This window comes from Brachionichthys hirsutus, unplaced genomic scaffold, assembly GCF_040956055.1.
Source record: "Brachionichthys hirsutus isolate HB-005 unplaced genomic scaffold, CSIRO-AGI_Bhir_v1 contig_248, whole genome shotgun sequence".
Classification (NCBI taxonomy): domain Eukaryota; kingdom Metazoa; phylum Chordata; class Actinopteri; order Lophiiformes; family Brachionichthyidae; genus Brachionichthys; species Brachionichthys hirsutus.
This window is the reverse complement of record NW_027180328.1, coordinates 188,528-214,618: the sequence shown is the minus strand read 5'-3', so window position 1 is coordinate 214,618 and position 26,091 is coordinate 188,528. Positions and strand designations below refer to the sequence as shown.

At 37.3% G+C, this 26,091-nt stretch overlaps 1 protein-coding gene across 1 annotated transcript in view; it reads right to left on the bottom strand.

Annotated features, from left to right (window-relative positions):
- ctnna2 (catenin (cadherin-associated protein), alpha 2) overlaps positions 1-26,091 on the bottom strand; it is a 149,584-nt gene that overhangs the window by 100,075 nt on the left and 23,418 nt on the right. Inside the window, exon 6 of the mRNA XM_068756986.1 lies at positions 20,500-20,703. Within this exon, the coding sequence (XP_068613087.1) occupies positions 20,500-20,703 (204 nt within the window). The remainder of the gene's footprint in view (positions 1-20,499; positions 20,704-26,091) is intronic.

The following is a 26,091-nucleotide window of genomic DNA, read 5'->3' as shown; positions in this document are numbered from 1 at the left end:
AGTTCAAAGTACAAGCTCAGCAACAGCTCTTAGCATAAAAAGCCAGTGGCTAGAATGCCTCTGTCTCAGATAAATCATCTTGGCTCCATGAACCTCCAAATTTGTAGTAGTATACATTACCATAATGCTTCCTTAAATCGCCAGATAAATAAAAATACTACTTCTGCAAGGGCAAGCAACAATACCATGTGTGTTTTATCAAGGATATGGCGTTTAGTTAAATAACTGAATGATTATTAAATTGCTGATTATGTAAAGTAGGAACACGGTGGTCAGGAAATGCATTATTATTTACAGAAGTGGTTCCATATAAAAAAATAGCTGCACAGCTAGAATGAGCAAATATACTGTAAGTACCTAATATGCAAACATTGTTGATTATATAAACTTGTATTTTTCAAATAAAAAAGAGCAGGCTATCAGGTCAAACCTACAGAACACTAAACTGTGTGGGTGATTCAAATGTTTATTCTGGTATTTATGAATATAATTCTGCCCAGACTACTTCATGCATTCACATTGTATACAAGAAACATTTAGCATATTTTCATAATAATTGATATGTATAAATGAATAAGGTGCGACAAAGAATTTAGCAAGGAACCATTTTTTGCTGTTGGTTTTTAGCAGGGGTCGGCAACCTAAGATATGCTTGTCATAGCTGGCACGCAAGCTTATTCATTTTGGCGTGCAGAGTCAAAAAAATATTGTATTTTATAATATCTAACAACTTATGCCGCAACCACATGAAAGACAGAGGAGGAAGTGACCCCTCTTTAAGGAAGTCAGGGGACAGGAAGCGGACTCGTAACAATACAAGTGATTGAGCGGCACTAACCGCTTTATATAAATTTAATACTCAGTGAATTGATACATATTTACTTCCTTCCAGAGGAATTCCTGTCCTGCAGAAAATGCTACCTTGACAGCCTTATACATAAATAAAAGCAAGCTCGCAAATTGAAAAAGTGATGTTGTTCATTTGGTAAACATGATGCCTTTCTTTATCCTCAAGTCTTTTGAAGGAAAGTGTGCCTGAAAGTTAAAAGTACCTTATGAAATTATGTTTTGAAAACTGTGGAAAAAGGGACATGGATTAATAAATGCTCACTTGCAGTGCAGCAAAAAGTCAGCGTGGCCCTCTGGTCATTTGCAGAGAACACAGCTTTTAAGTTGGAGTTTAATTATAGATTGAACAAAAAAGGTGGTCACAGCAGAAATCTGAAGAAATGGAATTTGTCAAGTACGTACTGTTTATGCTCAAACGACCCATACACAATTAGAAGCATGTAACTGACATAAAGTGCTCCAAACCTCTACTAATTAGTCAGTATCATAAAAGACAGACACATAATTATTTTCTTCTTTCAAGTATTAAGATAGACTGGTATCTTACATTTCTCTGATGCCACAATAATTTATACTATGAGAAAACTGGCTCAAAATGAACAACCTCTGAAAGTCATCTGTGGGATGGCAGCCCACTGTTTAGTCAAAGCTGCCAGAGGTCGTTACTGAGTCTACGAAGGATGTTCACATTGCTGCCCTCGCTCACTCATAACAGGTTTTCAATGGCCGAGCTCATCAATTGCAATCCAGAGCATCAACGGCATTTTCTTGCAGAAACAAGCTTCGACATTTCACAGTTTGAAATGAATAAAGTTAAAATATTATCTAATCTAACTTATCTTTGTTCAAAAATCAAATGCATTTTTTTTTACTCTGATGAGAAACAAACGATTAAAGGAAAGGACACTTGAGTTTATTCTGAGATGTTCCATCTGCAAGTTCAAAACGCTTTGTCATCACTTCACCTTAAAGTAAATAGATAGAATGATAACCGCAAATACAAAAAACAAGAATTTGAATGATTTACTCTACAATTTAAATAGTTTAAGTGCAACTGCTTATTTTATTTTTTTTACTCTTTTTCAGAACAATAAAACCTGACGGTATGGCAGACCTTGCTCACAATCGCAGAGGCAGGTAGATATAGAAGATAGATAAGATGCTACAGATTGAGAGATGTTTTTCCATTGCTTATGAGACAAAACACTCTGTGGTACAATAAACTACAGTTCACTGCACAGCTTTTGTGACACTCTGAAAGCGCCCCTCGTAATTGGAAATGTTATGATGATAAGGAACAAAAGTGATATAATATTTGGTTTACATTAGAGCAACTTTAAAAAGGTAGATATTTACACCAGAGTTTATCTTTATCAAAACGGAATTATGACGGCACCAGAGGTAGTTTATATGAATTATGGTGAAAATAAATAACCATAACCCACTAATTAAGATGTTCACTGAAATGTACAGTATTTGTACTTTCATGCAGGGTCATTCGGGGCAGTAATGGGTTAATTCATAATGTGCAATCACTTGTGTTCTTAAATAATTACAGTATTTGTACTTTAAATGCTTTCATGCAGGGTCACTATCAGGGTCATTATCGGGTTCATTCATAATATGCAGTCACTTGGCTGCATAAATAATGACACTTCAGTCTCATAATGTATTTTAATAATCTCTTCTCTGGCTGTGGAGCAAAATGTTGCATAAGCTAGCAAAATGACCAGGTATTGCTTGCAAATATATGGAAAGCAAACAGAAACTACCAAGAACATGATTTATGTGTTCATCACTTCATTCAGAAGCTCATCAGATGTGATAAGATCAGAAATTCTAAAACAGATTGAAACTAAAAAAAAAGGTACACTAATTATGAGCTTACTCAAAGCAAAAAGCTTTTTTTAATGGTGTGATGTTTATTATTGTGTTTATTCTCAACCAAGAACACTATGCATATGATTATATCAAAGAGAGACACAGCTGGAACCAACTTCAGACCTAAATGCACTCCTGAAGCACAGTACAGTACATTGTCCTTTACATATTTGTCATGTATGTGTCTAAAGGTAAATTTTGATTTTGAAAATTAAATAAACAACTAATCATGTGAAATTCAATGGAGAGTGGAAAGGAAAGCAGTCGCATAACAAAGGTAATACCTTTAAATGTTACGTGAAACTATTTTTAATAACTTGATAACAGCACATGGCCACAGAAATTCACTCAATACTTTTAAGGTTGAATACTAAATGTTTCAGATTATTCAATGCTCTTTTTCCAATGGTGCAGTGTCCCATCACAATTACCAATTACCAAGAGAGGGATGCTGAATCAAGTATTCTGCCAGTGTTAGCACTGAACAAGATGACTGAATCTAATGGAAGAATCACTTTTAAAACAAACCCAATACACTGCATCCTTCAGGGACTGTCTCAATGCAAAAAGAAATAGCTGCCTCAAATCTACAGGGATACTATTCAGCAGCCCCTCCAATTGAATATATAGTCTAATAGGCTCTGGCAGGTTGGATATTCCTTTACTTTCAACTTGGCCCCTCGTCCCAGTGTGGGTGTTTGGTATCAACGGAATAAAATAGAAGCAGGATGAGCTTTTCAAAAATCCTGTTAAGACTGTGATGAAATGTCTGAACAATAAGTAACCAAATGGGATTCATGACAATCTCCACAACTTCAAATCACCAGCTGACAGCATTGACTCTGAAATGAGCTTCCATGAGAAGAATATAAGATGACTCCCAGTATGTACTGGATGCCTATGAAGACATATTAACTGTCAACACTACAGTTAATCCACTCCTGAACCAAATATAGACCCCCTCACTTCATCTCTAGGGGTGGGTCTGCTACTACTAATGTCTAGACTTATTTTGGCCCCTTGTATACATAATCTCATTACTTCAGTTGCTAACGAGAACTCTTGGTCAGAGGTGAGTCTGGAACAAGGATCGGCTTGTCATATCGAGCTTTACCTTCCAGTCCAAATTCATTTTCACCATAATGGTCCAATACTGTTGCCAAATAAGTACTAATTCTGTCAAAATCTGCTTGTCTGTCTTCGACTCCATATGCTATATTAATAATGAATAGCACCGTGATGTCATTTATACCCAAGTCAGTCAGCAACTCAGCTCCAACCCAGAGTGAGTAATCCACCATTTTCTGGCAGAGAATTATCTGATGCCTTCTGTTCATACGTGACTACAAATTACTCCAAAGCATGGTACATATCATGTAACTTTAACAGAAGAAAATAATCTGCAAGGAGTAGAAATGGTATGTCAGGTTCCCAAATTGGACATCAAGACTGTGCCTTGACATCCTGGCCAGCAGTATCACATACAATGCAGGATACAAGGGCAAACCACGGCAGAGAAGAGCATCCAATGAAAACAACTGATCGCGTAAATTCAAGTACACAGAATATATTCTGATTTCCACAATTGTTTTAGAATACTTCCATGCCAATGAATGGGCTTCTTAAAAAGCCTAAGAATAAGATCATTTCTTTCACAAGACTTCTACTTTCATTCCAGTGAACATAAAAACATATATACATGAATTAGAGTTAGCACAATGTATGCCGAAGCCAACCAGTCAGGTCACAATTTAAAATCCATGTCTGTCAGAATGCATAAAATGTATTTCATGTAAAATTTATTGAAACGTTTTTTTTTTTTTGTATTTTTTGGTGAAGTGGACATTTTATGGGTTATGTCTCATTTGTCTCATTCTTATGTCCCCTGCCATGTCATCCTCAATAAAGCCAACAGTATTTCCTTTTTTTTTGTTAAACAAGACAAGGGCCAGATTTAGAGAAGAGGGTCACTATTTCATTATGCATGACCTTTTGTGTAATGACAAGGGGCAGGTGGGGTAACAGCTGCTGTCTAGCCTATCAGGCCTACTGGACTATTTTGTAGATTTCAACATTCCCTAGTTTCATTAATGTCTGGATAAAAAATAAAATATTTTAAATGCATCAAATAAAATAATGAATCCAGTGACTTGTTCATTTATTCATTGATTCTGTCTTGCATGCCAGTGATACAAAAAATATTTTTTAAGAAGGATGATGCAAAGAAAGAAATTCAAAGCAGTCCTCTTACAATATCATCATTCCAAGCAGTCAATATAATGTAGTAAAGAGCACTGATTTTAGATTTGATCTGGACTAAGCAAAATTATGGTGTAATGTAATATTCATTCATTCATTCATTGTCCCAACCGCTTAATCCGTTACGGGTCGCGGGCCAAGCTGGAGCCAATCCCAGCAGTCAATGGGCGAGAGGCAGGGGACACCCTGGACAAGCCGCCAGTTCATCGCAGGGCAACACAGAGACATACAATCAGCCACACACACACTCACACCTACGGGCAATTTAGCGCCACCAATCAGCCTAGGCATCATGTTTTCGGTGGTGGGAGGAAGCCGGAGAACCCGGAGAGAACCCACGCAGACACGGGGAGAACATGCAAACTCCTCACAGAATTGTAATGTAATATTATTATATGTAATATTATAATACTAAAAATGTAAAAATCAAATTACGAAATTGCAAGGGAAGAAAGTGAATTGGAAAAATTCCAAATCCCAGATTGCAAACATAAACAAAGAGGCAGAGAGGCATGAGTAAATGCATTTAGGGCTGCAACTAAAATATGATTTTGATAATTGTATCCTTTACTTTTTTAAAGACGTTATTCAATTACCAATTATAGTGATGATATATCATATAATAATAACTGGAAAGTCCAAAACCGACTCACTACATAATGTTTGCTGAATGCACAGTAATGTGACTTGAAACAGACAGATACAGTACCTCAGGTTTTTTGTTTTTTTTATTCTTTTTTATCTCATATCCAATTCCCTTCTCTCTGGACAAGATATGTCTACAATAAACTGTACACTGTCTACTTTATTTGTGCCAAGCTCAAAAGATTTCCACTTACTGCATGACCTAAGCTCATGCGTTCCTCTGGGTGAAAATCTGTTTATGAGTCCACACAGGGCTTAAAAAATGGAGATGCACGGGGCAGACAGAACAGGGTGTCCCTGCTATATCAGTTAAGCTGTTATTTTTACCTTAGAACATTGGGCATCAGTGCTTTAATGGTATTTCTAAAGTATTAAGCAGCCCATGCATCAATTAACATACTAATTGGAAAGATGTGTTCCAAAGCTAAGGAGTCATTTTGGCCAGGCCTCTGCAGCTCCAAATGAGAGTGGATCATTTGTAACGGAGCCAGATCATCTGATTATGATCCAGTTATCGTTGCACTGCTTCAGTGAGCACAATTGAGATGGCTCTGTTTATCAGTTTTACAGCTTCTGCATTGCAATTGCACAGTCATGGTACTATCCTTACTCTCAGATCCCCCTTTTTCTACCATCACATTTCCCTGTCAAATATCAATCACAAGGCTTTGCGTTAAGGTCAATATTTAGAATAATTCACATTAACATATGGTGGCATTTTCAGTTTGTTACACTTCTGGCATGACACAAATGCAGGAGAGAGGAATTTTGACAAAGAGTAACATTCTAAACTGAACCTGTGCAGGAGGATTATAGCGTCTATGCATGGAGTCCATGCTCTACCGATTGGGCCGTGGACTTATTATTTTTAAGTTATTTGGGGAAAAACATGCACACACACAAACGAAGGAAACTTTTAGGTATAAATGTGTGAATTATTTTTTCATCTGTCTGACCTACAAAATAATATCACCTTAGAAGTAAGAAACCAGCAACTTTGGATTTTTCAGGGGAATTAAAACCCTAATAGTGCAGAGTCTTCCATCTAATTCAAGATATATTTAACAATACATAACTCTGATTTGTAGCTTTCGCACTATTTATATTTCATGAGAAAATTACATTTTGAAGGTATCTCTGGAGAGCCATTGGATGGGATGCCAAATGCTGTGTCAGGTAATGCAATAAAGAGGATGCGATTAAAGGTTGCACGCTCTGTCGACAAACAACAAGTGAGTTAATATCATCTTAGAATATCTATATTGTGATATCAATCCAAAAGAGGTGATTTGGGTCAGCGGTAAGAGAGGCCAAACAGAGTATGATCATTTGTTCCTGACTGTGTTTCCCTTTCAGTGTGATTCAAACAGAGGATTAATAACCTGCTTTGGTTATATCAACACTGAGAGATGACTCTCAGTCTCTCCTTTACTGTTCTACACTTAAATGGCTATTGATATAAATTGAAGAGGTTTTCTCATAGTGTGAGACCAAAACTCTCACAAGATATGCATACATACCGTATCATACCATTAATATATTTTAAATATTTGCATTAATTTATAATTTTTCATGATGGAAACAAATGTATTTATCTTTTTACCAGATTGAATACAGTAACAGAGGTATACACCCAAAAATAGTACTTCCGTGACGCTTCCAACAACTTGACAAGACATAATATGTTAACACATAATGAAGGAATGTATATTATCACTAGTCATGAAGGAGATTAATACATGGGAATGTTTTTTCAGGCAGGTTTATTGTAGGATTAACTTGTTTTATGTATAATAAATGTTATTGTATTTCAGTAGTTTGATAATCATCTTTTTTTCCCGCACTGTTCGTATTATAAATCATTGACATTAAACAATTTAATAGTAAGAATACAACACAGAGTTCCTTTTTTATTGTAATCCCATGTCAGTGTTCCATTAAGGACTAATCCTGCGTATTTCAGAGTGTGGAAGAGCACCCACACAAATTAAGTGTGCCCTAATGTATTACTTAGTATGCAGCGGATTAAGTCCGATCTGCAGACAAATGCTCATCCAGCTGTTTGTTTTTTATTTTATTCTTTGTTCTGTTTTTTTGTTTACAACAAAATGTGTGACACCGTTTTGATGACATTAATCTCCACAAATTGTAGATACTTTTTACCCAATTTATTTAACAATAGTTTATGTTTGAACTTTTACAGAATTCCAAGTTCACATTTAGGTAAATGTGTATCACTGAATGCAACATACCTTTAATTGTATTGAGAAGTTGAAATCAATTACAATTGTTTGTCTTTACTCTATTGATAACACTAAATAAGATGATTCCATTTCATCCATGTTCTCAACAAATACAGTAAACAACATAATGAAATTCAGAAGCACATTTAAAAGGTACAGTGGCCCCTCGTTTATCGCGGGGTTACGTTCTACAAATATGTTTTAAAGCCACACAAGTTATATTGTACACTTTAAACCAAAAGGACTCCACAACTGTATGTATGTATGTATGTGTGTATGTATATGGCATTGTTGCTTGCCTCTAATGTCTTGTGGATGTTCACCCCAAAGTTTGTAATCAGTGCTCAGTTTTTCAAGGATGCCAAACAATTTCTGTAAAATAAACTCCCATTGATGTGCAAGGAGCCAAAGGTGTCATCAATGTTAACTAATCTATATTCGAAAACAAACCTCCACAACCTACTGAAAAAGGGGGGGAAACCTATCAAACTCTCAGTTGCTCACATTTGCGCATTATCACTATCATTTGTGCATGGTAACCCTTGTGTAATAGCTATTGTTAAATATTGTTTTACAGTGCATGCTTTGTACAATTAAGAGGGTGAGACTTATTTAGTCCTCCCCCAGGGAATAGTCAAGATATAATTTTAAGAAAAACTGAAATGATTCACTTTGTGATTGATTGGATATGTTGCCTCAAACTGCTAATAAAGCTAGCACTGTAATTAAAAAGATAAGCAAAATAGACTTCCACACACTTGCATGTGTAGCTGTGTTTTGTTTGGACACAGGATATTTCTATAGCCTGGAGGTGAGTAATCACCCACAGGGAGTTTCTATGAAAAGGGGCATTAATTACATCTCTTCTGTCACTGCAACCCCTGGGTCACGGGAGATGCAGCTTCTCCATAACCCTCTGTCGTTCCATTTCCCTTTGCCCCTTGTTCGACTTCCCCTCCCTCTTCTTGTCTTGCTCCGCTGGCCTCCTATGTCTTCCGTTCTCTTCCTCCCTTGTCACCTTTCTTGTTTACCAATGCCCTTTGATGGCCGCAGGCTCTCTGGGTTGCCCAAGACTTTTATCTATTCTCAGTGACAAGACCTAGTAGCCATTACAGCAAAATATAACCGTGGGCTCTGGGCTCAAGCATAAAAATAAATAAATAAAGTGTGAATAAAGATGATGCACTCATGTCTGATTCTAATACAATTCTATGAATCAAAATTTAAGGAAGAATTATCAATAGTTTAACACAGTCTAGACAACTACCAACAGAACAAGAAAACCATGCAATGAAATAATATATACTGGTATATATATATATATATGTCAAGGCACCCATACCTGGATTACTGCTGCATTAAGTAGTCATTCTGAAAATGAAACACCTTGACCTTCATATCATTACATTTAACTTCCTAGATGACCGATAAACTCCGGAGCAATGTTAACGCCTAAGAGGGCTAAACACTGAGCCACCTGAGCCTCAATATAAAACATTCCATTGATATGTATGTGAAATCAAAAAAGATTGATTTAATAATTTACTTAACATCTTCCTCATCGACTGCAATGTAGACAAAACATATGAAAACAAAAATGATACACGCATTACCAAGATCTTTTGTGAGATTTCCTTTAAATTTACATAATATACTATGTCAAGGTAAAAAAGTCTGCAAGTAAAATACAAGACTATCATTTGTAAAGCAAAGTTGTCCCCTATTATGGTTCACTTACTCTTATTTACTCCATAAGAAGTGTAACTCGAGAACTGCAAGCCTACAGGGCAGAATAATTTATGTCCCACTGTATCTGCCAGAGTGGTGGCATGTCCGTATCTGTCTCTCTACTCATGCAGCAAAGCATGGGGGGAGAAGGAGGGAGAGAGAGGGGGATTCGGAGAAGTGGCTGAAGGAATGGATGAAGATGCAATAATATACAATAACGTTGTACCAGTTCTACATATTTTACAGCCTATTCCAGGGTTGGGCAAACTTTTTGACTCGCGGGCCACAATGGGTTCTAAAATTTGACAGAGGGGCCGGGCCAGGCTGGAGTGTTTGTGTAAATATAATATAAATTACATGTGAAAGCCATTACATGAAAGGATTTGGCCTTTTACAGGTAGCATTACAGGGAAAAAGGTAAAATAAAAGAGGTTTATAATAACATTTTATTTAATGATATTATTTGGACAAGTTTGGCGGGCCGTATTATAAAGCCTAACGGGCTGTATATGGCCACTGGGCCGTAGTTTGCCCATGTCTGGCCTATTCCCAACTTTATCAGCAAAGGTAAGGTGTCCAGCTGTACCTCCTACACCTAGTACTAAACACTGATTAATTCGGTAACAATCTGACATGAGCAGTCTGAAAAGAGGTAAAAGCACAGAGACAATTCCTGGATGTGAGCAGGCAAGGTGACCCTTGAACAGGTTATCACAGTTTATAAAAATGCAGCATAGTGAGGACTCAGCCTTTTTATACAGGAGATGTATGAGCAATGCCCATTTAGCGCACACTGAACCCATTCATTTGAGTCAGCTGTCTGTTTTGTGTGATAGCAGACAATCCGGTCTGCTCTGTAGTTATATTTAACTGATAAACCAAAGAATTATAGAGTAACACTGAGCTCATTAAGTTTATGTATCGTGTCTATACTTAAACCCATACTCAGCATGCTCTCTCTTGCTCTCTGCTATGGTATAAGCTTTATAACAAGTAATGCTGCATAATGATTTTAAATATGAATGGGCATCATTTGTACATTTGTGAAAAGAAACATATTTAAGACTTGTTATACATGTGACACTTTATTTTATAAATTTCTTTTTAATTGTGAAACTAAGTTGTATTTAGCCTCGCCCCTGTCGCCCTACCAAGTATGGAGTGATTGAATAATGCACATACCATGTAAAGCGTCTTTGAGTACCCAGAAAAGTGCTATATAAAATCAATGCATTATATTATTATTAAATTGCTTACATATTTATTCAGTCTACTCTGTCATACAGCACACCAAAGTTAATAAAATTCCAAGAACGTAAGAAGTAACTGCAAATCCTTGCAATATTTGTAATAGTAGGATTGCAAAAAAATCATATCATTAAAAAAGGTTTAATTACTGAAGGGATTGTTTCATTTTCACCACCAGCTGGGAGAGTTCTGTTGTCCTACTTAGGATCAAACTCACTGCCAGTCTGAGTTGCGCCTCAGAACTGCTTATTGGGTTTCACTGTGCTGCAAGCAAAGGCTCTCATAAGGTTAAACTATCTGACAGTTCCAGTTTCACTACAAACAACACACATCCTTGAGGCTGAATTTCACATACTTAATGGTGTAAATTTTCACATGGTGCATTTATGTTGATTACACATGGTTACACTTAGTTATGTCGCAGCTCTATGGCGAAGCACAAATGGGAGAGAAGGCGTTCGCGAAAGTGGAAGAGAAGAAAAGGAGGATGTGTGTGGGTGGAGTGAAAAGCTAAAAGGTATCTTAATGTGCATTCATGGATGTGAGTTCACATGGAGAGCAAATCAATAGAACATCCAACTATCACACATTTTTGCACAATTTCTTAGAAAATGGTGAGGCAATGCTCCAACCACTGTGTGCATGTTTAAATCGTGGTTTGGAGTTTCTGTTTGTTCACTAGTTCTCCGGTATGTCATGTTACCCGTAACACTGAATGCATTTGTTTCTAGCCGTATTTGTGATTGCCCCGCTTAGTTCCACCTCTCCTTGATTAGCCTCCTGTCAATTCAGTCTTCAGTCTTCAGACACTGCATGAAGACAGTTTTAGACTTTTGCACCATCCTCTCAGCTGCCTGATTTAAATCTTGAGATTGCAGCTGTGTATTTGTGATTGAATTAAAGTTAAAATCAGTAGCTGTGTTGTAGTTTTTTTTAGCAGCGCAAGATCATAATAAAAATAGGGCATGTTGCTTTTCTCTCGGTTTTGATTGTGTGGCTTATTGGGTTATAGTTGAAATAATGAGAAGGAAAAAAATAAGGTAAAGTCAAGGGTCAAAATCAACAAGGACAGAATTATCTCACAAAAAAAGATTAACACAGGCTGAAGACTCTAGCTCTGGCCCCATTTCACAAATCCTCTCATGCAAATTAGGTCATCACAATTTCAGTTATTCACTTGGGAGAAGAATGTACTTGAAACACAACATCAGTTGGCTGAGGAAAAGAAAATGAACTTGTTACCATGCTTATGCAAACTGAGAAATCCTAAAAACCTTGGAAATCTCATAACACTTATCCGCGACAATTTACTCCCAGACATTAAATGTAATTGAAACTACACCCAAGGTGAAACAGTTATAGCTTTACAGAGTGTGCCTATTGGACCCCAAAATAAAATAAATTAGTGGAAATCTTTGACTTTTGATGTTTTTCTATTTTCAATTTTAGTCCAAGGTATGAACTGTGTAATAGCCAAGAATGGACCTCATAAATGTTTTTTCCTACACTTAAATGCTACAACAGATGGAGAATCAGCAATATTTCACTGAACAAACTATTAGGATTCCCATTAAGGTACACTAGAGTCAATGCATTGTATTAAAACACATTATGTATCTCTGATAATTACAAATATGTTAAATGAAAAGTTAATATCAGCACCATTAACCTCGACGTTGGTGATACCTGATGAAAAATAAAACATTGTCAATAATGTGCAAAGTGTACCAGTAACAAATGAGACCTGCTTTTATTTTTAAGGGATTTGTCTGCTTGTTCACTTTACTCATTACTGTCTGCACTGAATAATGGATCTTTGTTGTGGTTTTGAATTGATGATGGTGAGTTAGGAGCTTTCAATTATTGAGATGTTACTAAGCAGGCACTGGTAATGTGAACAATTATTGTAATTTATAAATAATTTATTAAAAGCAACACAAATCACAGGAATCAATCATTTTAGCATTTAGACTTAGTGAGACAGAGTGTGAAAATGTACGTTTGAGTATGTGGGAGGGCTCTTTAGAGAATCAATTTGCAGTAGCAATCAGACAGAACATCAAATACCTGGTAAATTGTTGCATAGAGCAGGCTGATTCCTTATGATCAGTTCACAACAAGAGCAAGAAAAAAAATATGTAAAATGACTAAGCTATAGTTAAAATTAAATAAAATGACTGATTAGTAGCAGCAATAATCAAAATATACCTCTTGTTGAGTCGATTAAACCACACTGTTCTTAACAAAATGCATATAATGTAGTCAATCATAAATTCTTGAGACCAGAAAATAACAAAAATGTTTGTCCATCCCTTCCTAGAGATCAAAATGCAAGCACATTTTAGGTCTTTAAATAGAGTAATAAAGCTAACAAAAATCAATAATGCATTATAAAAGAACAGGCAAGCACCAGACATCTATAGAGCACATGATTTAACAGAACAACAATCCATTTCTTTAAAAGGTCAGTAAGCTATAAAACCTGCTGCATCATTGTTCTTTGATGCTCATATTTTACAAATACTTCATGGAATGAGGATGACATGAAAAAGCATTTTAAACATTGTCTCTGTCAAAGTAATCACCTTATTGGTAACCCAAATTTAATGAGAAATACAGAAATACAAAAACAGACACACCTTTGCATTGTTGACATCTGTCTGTCTACCTATCTGGAGGCGAGCTGTACGTATCAAATGCTGATGTTAGAAAAGACCTATGTAAGACAGCTTTGCAATAACGCCATGGAGAGCAGTCAACCATCTCACTTATATTTGAGCAGCATTACAATTCACATGACTGCTCACTAATGGAGTTCTTCAGATCGTCCAAACAAGGATTTTATCTCTTTTTCTAAATCAATAGGGTGACCATCAACATTAAAAGTTCAGCTGAACAAGAAATGTGAAATATTGTGTCATTCCATTTCTTGTGCTCACTGATAACAAAATGGTTGGCAGCATTTGTGAAAGCAGCTCATAATTATAGGAAAAGAATGCACATTCTTAGTTTTACATTTGGATATCCTCTATAACTAATTAACATTTGTTGACAGATACAGGTACATGTGCAGGCCTCATCTTACGCATGTAAAAAATAAAGTGACTTACGATACTTTAGAGGTGGGAAAACACAGTCTGATTGCACAAGTATTCAGTCTACATTTGCTAACATATGCATGCATTTGTCATCACACTTGTCACAGACACAGAGATAGCAGGGAATGTTCTAAGACACAAATGTTACACATCCACAGAAAAACACTTGTTTTCTTGCTTGAATTCCTGACGCATTGAGTTCACTGCATCCGCATTTCTAACATATGCAATTACTAACACAGTTAGAGCCAAGGTCTTTGCTTCCCTGTCCGCTCACTTAATAATATTAAGGTTGATTCTGCAGTTTGATCCAGCTATCAATGTCAATCATGTTAGCGCTGCTCAAAAAAGCAAGCCCTTAAGGGGAAGTGGTACTAAGAAGGAGGGGAAAAGAGAGCATGAAGGCTAGCTGCTTTCTAATGAAATCGAGTTGCCAGATCTGAGAGCTTTTTATTGCATTAATATGTTTCTGGATAATTCTATCTGTTCTCATTATATTACTTAGCACAAAAACCAAATCAAAGTCTAATTTACCCAATCACCTCAAGCGAAGACAAAGACTCAGGCCGATCAGAAAGCCATGTGATGGTTGTTTGCTGCTGCTTATAGGGGATTCTGTTTCATCTCCAGCCACACACTAAAGGGAGACTGACATTGAGAGCATGATATGCAGCGTTCTCTCGCTGGTTTAGCTTGCACAATTGGGAAGCACATAGACAAAACTTATCCTGGGGCTTGTTTTTATTAGATTAGTTTAACACAAATCAGCTCATAGAGTTTGCGTAATATAATGATATACATATATGTGATACAGACAAGACTTAATGTAAGCGAGACATTATTCCACTTCACAATTTCATCCAGATCGACTTAAGTGCTTTGAACTGACCATAACAGACAGATAGCAGCTTTGAATGTGCATTTTCAGTCAGATATGAACTCTATTATAGTTTTGGAATTTAGATTTGATTGTGGAGTAAATCTGCCAAATTTTAAGACAGACTGATCAGTCTATCCAGCAATGTTTTCCCATACAGATCAACTTTCCTTGCACAGAAGACACTCATGTGTCTTAAACTTGCTTCAACAAGTTTGTGTCAGGGAACAAAAGGATACTTGAGCTTGAGCTGCTCTCAGTTCACCTCAGAATGTCCCATAGTGTCAGCTCAGAGCTCCTTCTTGTCACAGCCTAAGAGCCCCTCTGTTCAGCCTAACAGCCCCCCTGTTAAGGCAAAGGGTCTACTGAGTGCACTGGGTGGCCTTGGAGTCATTATATACAGACTTGGTATCTTTCAATAGCTTGTCTTGTTGGCCCAATGGTTCTCAAGTGACTATGGTCCGCTAGAAAAGTCGATATGTATAACATGTGTGCCTATGCTAGGCCAAAATACCCCTCCAGTCAGTAAATAGCGATCGTGATGAATTAAAGGGCCAGTGCATCCACCCTGTGCATGTTATGTCACTTTTTATTATTATTATTATTAACCCTCACCCTTTTTTTAACCAAGGCAGTTTCAGAGACCGTGCCTACTTTTGAACCAGCTCTGTGAATGCAGTCTATGAAAAAAGCTCTCAGTCAGAAACAAAATAGTGCCAGAGTGGAACCAAAACCTTGTTTGCCAAGAAAAAAGAACTGGCTTCGTCAGGGGCTGGGGGGGGGGGGCAGGATCATGATATTTGGAACTCTGTGACCACCATTTTAACAAACACAGATGGCGCAGTGTAATGTAAATCACCCATCCAGTAATAAAACCATGCTCCCCAAAAATCAGGCCAAAAGGCTCTGCAGTGACGTAATATATACATTTATTGCAATTGCCCGCACTGTTTCTGCAGCACCTGTCGCATTTTAAGACATGTGATACTGTAAAATAAATAAATAAAAGATAATGAATGGCAATGTATTATTCTATTTTGTTTGCAATTGCAATCCCTATGGGTTGTTTTTAGAGTGTTTTACAGAAAGGAGTCTCTGCGCTTCGACTCATCAATAGGTAAGCGGTCTTCCTATATCAATGAAGGAAATTCACTGTAGGTCAGTTGCTTCAGACGTCCAGCTTGCACTCATATTGAAGTTGTGGTAATAAAAGAGTCTTCTCGGAACCTCCAGGGGGCCTAAAATAGACTAACAGTTTGTACCTGGGGCATCCTGGTCAATCCTCCTTAGGGGTTGTGTATTTGAGCTAGCCTTCAATGGCTGAGAAAGCTAAGTTGTTCAAAGTGAGTGGTGCTGATACACAGTGGATTGCAGCTTGTCGTGGTTGGCATTAGGTGATGACAGATGGGAAGGACGGTGTGGGAACCTTAAGGGAACCAATGATTTATTGCTGAGCCTGGAACACTTAACTGGGTGTAAGTGCTGAGTCTGGAGGGACCATGTTGGGAGAATAAATGGGAAGAAATTTGAATGAATCAAAAAAGGAGTGCAAATTATATTACTGGTCTTTAAAATAAGATGTATTTACTCTATTTATGCTAGCATTACGCATCACCCAAATAACTTGTAAAATGTTGCATCATTGTAGAAATATTGTTTTGTTTTCTCTGAATATTAAAGTCACCTCAAATTATGTTAACATGGATATAGACATTATTTATGGTAATTGTATTCTGTTTTATTTGCATTAAAATGACACCTGTGTCACCGACCACCTCATTGAAACTGCACAGCATATGAATCAGAGGGAGAAAATGAATTAGAAAGAGGAAAAGAGACGGGAATAGAGAGCAATTAAGCAATCAACATGATAAAAGAAAGAGGGAGAGGCTCAGAAACACCGCAGGCAGAGAACTGTGCAGGCCACAATACAGCTCTGGGTATTTGTTGGTTCTCTTCTTCCTTCAGACATCCACAGAAACACTCACACAGGTACTATCCGAGTCACCGAGATCAGTTCCGACCACCTGGTCATAAGTCAGAATGGACGTAATTTGGCTAAGTAAAAAATGGCCGACATGAGGGTTATACTTTACTGCAGCGGCCCCCAACCTTTTTCCTGCCACGGAGCGGCTTCATGCCGAGCCATTTTTTCCGTGGAGAGGGGACTAATTAAATTAAAAAAATATAGAGGAATGTAAATATAACCATTAAACATTATATTGTGTACTTGTAATAGCCATAGACACATCAATTTTATTGTAGATGAGCCAATTGTCTCATCAATTCTCCACTGAAAACTCAGCTGAGAAAACTATTTACTAATGTGTCTGACTGTTAGGCATATTTTATTGCAGACTGTTTAAACCCTAAACCCCAAGGTGCATCTGAATAGCACCCTTTGTTTTTTAGATATACATTATAATGGCATTTTGCTTAGGAGCTCCCGAGACCTGCCAATTCTGAATGTTGGGTAATTTGTGAGTCATTTATCAAATTTGTTTTTTCTTCATCATAATGCTTATTTACATTTTTGAAACGATGACAGTTAAAGCAAGGATAAAATATGATCTGAGATGGGTCCACAAGCACCTACAAAGATGTGGTTTATAGAATATGATCAGTCAGCCAAATTGTTGATTGAACATTCTTCATGGCAACTCCCAGATGAGCTGTGTGAGCAAGAAGGCCATCAGTCTCTCCCTAATGATCGTCGTACCTCACAACGGACTGCTTAATTTTATGTGCCAATTCCAACTAACAGTGAGATCAGTGTGCTTGCCATCACACTCTTTAAATCCTTCTCTGTACTGCTCACAGGAGTGCCGAGTTGCCCCCCTTTAACCCGCCATGGTTTCTGGCCATGGCTTCATTCTGCCCAGGCTCCCTTGACCCAAGCTGGTAATGCATTACTCCCCAGATCAATTGATAGATTGGCCCTGTCTCAGCTGCCGTAACTAAATCAGCTGCTCCTGATGATTCAGCACCATTCAGGGAGCCGAGCCTGCTGTCACCAATCACAGATCACCAGCAGCTGAGACAGGTATGGACATTTTCCTGTCACTTGAACCTAATTTATTGCCAGCTACCACATTGATTAACCTTGTGCTGTGGTTCAAGCTTCCTATAAAAAAATTGTGTGTTAGGAAGGGGGGGGTGTTGGGATGGAAGAAAGGAAGAAGAAACATGAGCAAGATGATGTTTAAATTATGTTCATAAACTTTTCTCAAAAAGAATATTACTATACAGCCAGGAGCAAATCTCTGTCAGCTGGGGAATTATGTGCCTCAATGTTCTTTTGACTAAATTGCATTAAAATGAAATGGTCAAGTATATTTCTCCTCCAAGCAGGGATGTGCAAAATTGACCCAATATAATAATTGTAGCATTATAGATTCCTAATATGACAGCAGAAACTTCTCAGACTTTTTGTTAAACTGTAGCTGTAGTTGACTAATTATTTCAACAATTTAAGTTATAATATAATACATAAGAATTCACAAAGTGTGCTTTAAACAGTGAATACCAAATAGTTAAGGTTGTTAAGGTTGGGCAAAACAAATACTGTTTTTGTTCATTTTGAGATTTGAAGCTGACTTCAACTTTTACATGATTTGGATACAGAAATGACAGACGCTGTCCTGCAGCATCTGTTCGCTATTTTGACAAAAGACTGGCACAGATATTTCATACAAGTGTTTTGGAACTGCATTAACTTGTGGAAAAAGGGTATAATATGGGACCTTTAAATAAACATAATTCACAGCATCTTTTACATGCAGAGATCTGATTTAATAAGGACCCTAACCCAAAATGCCTCTATCGTTAGCAAAATGCATCATGAGCACCAATGCTACAACAGTTATTCATAATTATACGAAGGTTGTATTGTATTGCAGAGAGCACTTTCCCAGCAGGAGAACTGATCATGAAGGAAACCAGCAGTTTGCCAATTTCTCTGCAGCCTTAAATGATCCTTTATACATGCTACATTGATCCCTACATACTCACTTTAAACATGTAAATAATCAAATGGAAAATAATTAAGCTTTCAATTTTGTCATGGGGTAAAACTCAAAATACATCAATGATATTGGGTTAATTATTGTCCTTAATGTGATGTTGTTCAAACATTAACTTTATTTTTTTTAATTGTTCCTTGTAGTTTTATTTAGCTCAGGAACCATTACAAGGGTCGGCACTAGCTATCCGCAGGGATAGCTTGACCGTACAATGGCCGGTTTGAACCAAAGGAGTGTGGGCTGGTGGCTGAAGAGTTCACCTCCTGGGCCCTGTCAAGATTCCCTTGAGCAAGGCAACGAACACCAAACTGCTCTCAGGGGGGCCGCCACATACCTGACCTTCACTTCACTGTTCCACCATCTCCATTCCATATCAATTTGTGTGTGTGTGTGTGTTTTTTTCAGGCCTATATGTGGAAAAAAGAAATTCCTCACCAAAGGACAAATACATGATTCTTCTCCTTTTACTCCTTCTTCTTCCAACAGTGTGTTTTACTTCACAGAAGTCTATAGTCCTTCAGGCTACAATGTCCAATATGTACAAGCCAATGTTTAGCAGAACACATGGGTACACTACAGTCATTTTCAACAAAGCAATAACTCAACAACAGTCAAGATCCATTAGGTCAGGTTATCTAAGAAGTCAGGTCAGTTTAACTGCCTCACGGTGGATGTTATAGGCTCTGCCTTTTCAGTGATGTATGACTCTCTTTAGGGCAACTGAAAGGTTGCCATATTGATTGTATCTTAATGTTAACTTTATATTACCGTTTCCATGAGAACCTTGAATAAGAATGGATGGCAAAGTGATAGTTTTATTTAGACATTGCTTTGTAAATAAGTATACTAATATATATATATATATATCCATCGATCTATTGCGAGATTGTTCGAGATCTCGCGGATACTAGCTGGGGGTTTACCGTACATAATATAAATATATATCATCATATATTATCATACATCCAATAGCTTAATCAATGGTTTTCCTTTAGGAGTACAATAATGACTGAGTCATTACTACCATAACTGCTACATATGTAGATGTTGTGACTTATAATATCGTGCATGATTCTATCAAGTATAATGAAACCTGTTGGAGAACCATGAAACTTGCTGTTGCAAGACAGTCAATAAAACAGCACATTTTCCTTATTGCCTTTCTTCTCGATGAGTCAATTGAGTTGTGGAGTGGACTCAAGTATTGATTTCATGCATCAGCCTATTTTAGTCCACTTCTATATACTATACAACTGTGGAAATGAAGTTCATTGCTATATTGTGTATATGTACCTGTTTCCACAATGATTAATGAAGCACATATAGACATACAGCATGTGTGGCTTTATAAATTAATATGTAATATACATATGCATGATGTTTGACTGCAGGTGGAAAGTATCATGAGTGAACGTTTGAGAAGAAAGAGAAGAAAGGATTTTAGTTCTGAATTCCAACAAAATGATTAAATGTACACCGGATGTCTTTACAGCGTTGTAGACGGAATCAGGGGAGGTTAAATAAGATGAGCATGATGTGTGTCTGTCTTCATGGTGTGTGTGACTGTACTGCATGTGTATGTTGAAATCAGTCCATGACTGGAGTGTATACAGCAGCAATGAACTATAAAAAAATAAATAATAACTTACATTGTTCATGTACTCGCTCAGCAAATCTTGAAGGGCCTGTCGGACAGCATTGCACTCTGCCACGATGCGTTCACGACGGTCGTCACGTGTACACGAAGAGTCAGCCATTAGTGCAGCACCGCTGATGATGCTCTCCAAGCGCTCCTCCAGAGAGGGCCGGAAGCGAGCCTCGCTGAATGTCAGAGGATCCAAGATGATCTTGTTCTGTCGGGCAACAAGACAAGTAGAAGGTCAGGAAGCAGTACAGGCCCATCTTTGATACCGTATGACCAATAGGAACCCAAACTGAGAAGCGAACACCATGATAGCTTGAGAAGTTTCTGGTACAAAAACACAATTACTTACTTACGTTAGAAAATTATTTCTGCAAACCGAGCAATGCCTTTATTATCAACTGATAAAACCATGTCAAGATCCCTCTAAGCTATCAGCCTGTAAGTGAAATGGTTTGAATGCAATGTCAATGAGTCTCTCATGTTAATTGCTTGCATCATGTGGGAAGAATATACATGATTTTAATAAAAATATTTAACTAAATGATTAGATGCATGAAAAGTAAATATACAACCACGGGTCAAGGTTTGGAAACATGTTAGAGCTTTGCTTGCAAAATAGTTTTTGAATAAATCTCTTCAAGGACAACTTGGAACTCAAAAAAAGTGTTAAAACTCGCATAACATAATCACTATTTTCCACCCAGCATATAATTACAAATATGATCATTCCTTGAAGATACCAGAACAAAATCACCAAAATAGAAAAAAAACAAGCCTTGTGAAAGGTGTAGCCTTCATATAACTTGTAATACAGCTGTATCTCCCGATCACTGTGATTTGATTCCAGTCATGTGTTTTCACCTTGAGATTATAAATCTGTTTTTCAGCAGGAACAGCCTAATTTGGAAAATTGAGATTGTGAATTAATTTGTCTGGAGGCCCATATAAGCCAAAACTGGTGAATTCAAAGATTGCACAACTTAAAAAGGATTTAATCTTAATATTGCTTCCAATTGTTTTCCTCTTTTGCTTGTTTTTAACATGTATTTCCTCAGGTTTAAAACATAGGTGGAACATGTGGCAAGACAATATAAGCTGCTTTCGGTTTTAAGGTAGGTGTCCCATAAATATCTCTAAAATTTAGATCAGAGAGTTCCATTTATGTGAGTCATATTTGTAATGACAATAAAAAAAAATCTCAATTTCCTTCTCTTCTCTTTTTCTGCTATGTATGTTGACATCAGCAACAGAAAGCAGAGCATTAACAGACAGAACAACAAAGCTCAACCTGCTGCAGATCTCAAGAAGATTCAAAACAGAAAAATAGTACCAAGTAAAACTGAGCACACGCCTTACACCAGTCGATTGTTATTCTGCACAGACTGTCAGGTTGTAATTAGAACTGGGAGTTGAGAACAGCCAGAGAAAAAAGAAAAGCAAATGCTGGATCGACAAAGGATGAGAGGTTTCCAATGCCGTTGGCAATGGTTGCAGTCATCCACCAAGAAACTAGCAAATGTGACTGGTGTTGCAAATGAGTTCATTTATTTTATTTATTTATCTTACATGTGGCCCCATGATGAGCTGGCGTTTTATCCAGGGTGTACTCTGCCTTTCGACCACAGCCAGCTGGGATAGGCTCCAGCAGACCCGTAACAAAGTGAACATACCTCTATAGATGAGATGATTGCAATCGTCTTACCTACAAGAAGATGGATGGACATGTATCTGAAACTGAATCATTGGCAGTGTGGTTGGCTTTCAGGGCACAAACCTGCTAGTATGTGTCACTCACATTTCATCATGACAACTGGACGACAGTAATGATACAGTTTCAGAAATAATTTTGAAAAATATAAATTTCAATTCTTTTTTTCCCTTGTAGATCAATCATTTATAAGGTGTCTTCACAAACCTAATCTTCACAAGCTCTAAATTATTCTACAGTATATGTTCTCCTTGCCCTGTCTTGTGCAAGTCCACAGAGATTACTGAGCTTCAAAGCTGTGTCAGTGGAAAATGGAAATTATGTTTTGTTCAAGAATAACTCTGTAGTCCAGATTTGCTGACACAGATTTGAAAAGCCCGTCACTGCACCACAACAAAATCTTGAAACTTTTATTGTAGCTATTAAAAGGTATAGATTTATTTTTGCTATATTGTTAAGCTAAATGAGTTCAATCTATTTTGGAGAGCGTTAAATACAGATCTTACTTACAGGCTGATGAGTTGTTGTTTTTTATTTGTTTGTTTTGGTTTTGTTTTCCTGACGTCTACTTTTGGAGTCCAGTCTGCAATTCAATGTGAATTTTGACAGTATATATGGGCCACAGGCAACCTTGTTTGCACCACACAGGGTAAGGTTATTAGTTTGACCTCACCTTGGGAAAATAACCAGTGGACAGGGTGCATGTCATATCAGCCTTCGTCAAAAGAACCTTCCAGGGCTTTCCAATATTTCTTGACAAGTATTTTGTCTAAGAGCGATGTTAAAGAAAGTCTTAAGCGTACAACTTTATCGCCTCTGGTGGTCCTATTCCTGGGTTTAAAAGCCGTTTCATAGTGACAATTACACTGTTTGACAAAGCTCTGCCCACATTGGCCCAGGAGGGGCATTAGTCATAATCCACTCACTGATTGATTGACCTAATGAAGAGACTCAGGGTTAGGGTTTGGACTTCTATCGTCACACAGCGGAAGTACAAGGTTTGAAGAAGCCCATTTCGGCAGGCATGGTAAATAAAGTGTCAGATATATCTGTCACTTTAAATGTAATGATAAAACAAAATGGTTGAATCTACATTTGAGCGGGTTCCGTGAATGTAACTCAGTGTGTAATCCCTTGACTAACTTTAAATCAAGGCACATCCCCCAAAAAATATTCATGCCATCTCATTGCTGTAAGAAATTATGATGTCTAAAATCCTAAAATCAGGCATGTCAGCAACATTTTGTCAACTTCCTTCTTTTTGTTAAACCCAATAATTATCATATCTTTCATCATTGCCCTTCTCTTGTAGACATATTGTCAATAGTAAACATATCTGTATTTATACTGGTGCCATTACCATGGCTGTTTCATTCTAATTTCATCCCATGCAAACGATGTCACTGTTTTTGTTTAATCCTTTTCGAAGGACAAATAATATCACATTAATCTAGAAATTATCATTTTAGATGTTGAATGATCATTCATTTGTTTTCACTGATAATCAAAATAAGGTGGTGCCTAGATTAAGGGAGGTCAATTATCCGTAAATGTACATTAATTTAAGACCATATTGCTACATTGGCATACTAAACAGCAGTTTTAAGGAAAATTAACTATCATGCTCTACTTTTGGACAAGATGCCCCTGGCAGTAATAGTTTCCCAGTGGCCTTCAAGGGACTACATGAATTATTAAGTTGAGTGGTATTGTACTTTTGTTGCAGCTACATAATACAATGAACACACATTCTTATGGAACAAATAAAATCTGAATGGTAAATATCCCACAGATATCACAATAAATAAAAAGCAAAAAGCAAAGCATTCTTGAATTATTTAGAAAGAGAAAGAAGGGCCAACTGGGGCAGAGGAAAGAATAGTCACATGAATTAGTAACAACATTCAATCAGCAGGAAATCAATCTAACAGCGCAGTATTCCTAAAATAGTGAACGCACAGTTCATTGAGCTCACGGCGGTAAGTTTCAATGCATTATCCCAGCAAAACCCGCCCCAACCCACACACACTACGTTTGAGGAATTAGTGTATGTGAATAGTGTTGTTCATTTGTAAATTAAGAGAAGGGTAGGAAAATACAGACAGTGAGATGAATCCACAGAAACAAAGAAAACAAAAACCATTCAGAATAGTTTACGACAGCAAATGTGCCACAAGTGAGACAGCCTACAGTAGTTGCAACACCTAAATTCATGTCTGAACTCGTATCCTGCTGATTTAATGATGTAAAGTTTGAATATGATCCGTCTCATGTAGCGCGTTGTATACCTGAGGGGAGATATCACGACTCTGCATATGAACTTGATTATGAGCAAGAAATAACTCCCAATATGATCAGCATTTTAAAATTAGTTTTCTGTTGGCAATGTTCTCTAAATTTATGCTGGAAACTCATTCAAATATTCAAGTATTTGAATCATTGCAGTCATCAACATTCCCTCCTTGGTAACACTACGCCTGTCGAATCATAGCCGGAACTCATTCCCACATGGATTTGTCTTTTTTGACCCCTCTTTCTTTCTTGGTTTTAGGTGCATATAAGAGCCAGCTGAAGGTCACATGTTTCTGAACAGATGAACAGCCATGCTGTTAGATGAGTAGCTCATCGGGGCCTGAAAAAGCACTCACCAAGACAAACTCTAAAACTAATATGATTCTCAGCAGTGGTGCTCATGGTGCTGAAGACGTAATGTAACTTGTATTCAAAACCATGTAGGTTAAATTATGAGCGTGTGACCGAATGTTTATTAATGTAGCAGATGCACGTAGACACAGTCATAAATCATGCACTACAGTAGCATAATAAGGGCAGCAAGGCTCCTTGCCGTCTCAGGTAATGGCAGTTGGAGCAGTGCCCAGTCTCTTCAGCAGCAGACTGTGAATGTCGACGCACACAAACCTGCAGGGGAGCAATGGGGCAGGCGGTTTTACCCAGAAAAACATCTGCAAAACAGACGAGATAGAGACGTAGTCTTTACCTTGACCCTCAAAATTCCAATAGTAAAAGAACGAACATATTTAGAATAATTATTTTCCAACAAAAGTATTTACTGAGACAAATATTTTTAGTTTTGCTTTATTTTATTGAACAAATCATTTTATTTCCAGTGCCCCTTTTTCCCACTTAGCTTAAAACATGACAATCTGCTCTCAAGCCTGCCTGTTTACTCTAGAGTTCCCTTGGCATTAGACCTATCAAGGCAAAGTGAAAAAACAAAAAAAACAAACTGGATGTCAAATGAAGCTTTTATTGCAAGTAAAGGCAGCCAGACAATCATCATTCTAATTTCCTAATCACAATAAACTCACTGGTTTATGAGACTGTCTGTCAACCAGTGATCATCCTGGCTGGAAAATATTTAATTACCTCACCAGTTGGCCCTCTTTGCTGCCATTAAGCGGTATCATTTCACCCTTCTATTACCACAGCACCACCTGTTTCATGGCTCCTCAGCGGGATACCGATAATGGCTGGAATTCATTTGGCTTTACAACCATGCATGCAAAAATGTCATCAATAGGTGGCTGCCAAAGATGTTTAAAAGGATTTTACATGATTATTAATCAAATATTTGTTTTTAATGTTGTCTAATGAAATCGCATTTGGAGTCACTGAAAAGCTTTTATGTATGAAAAAAGGCCCGTTAAAAAACTTGTGTGACTTTCAGACCAACTCTGTAGTTTAGTTGTGCAAATGCTTCTTAGCTGTTTACAATATGTACATAAATGCAACACCTGATATGTCTGGGAGAACAATCAGCAATGTTATTGGAATTCTGCAGTTGGAAGCTACCGAACAACAAAATACATGTGGTCAATTGGCAACAGTGTCCAGTTGATTAAAGAGAACATATAGTGGGGTCATAAG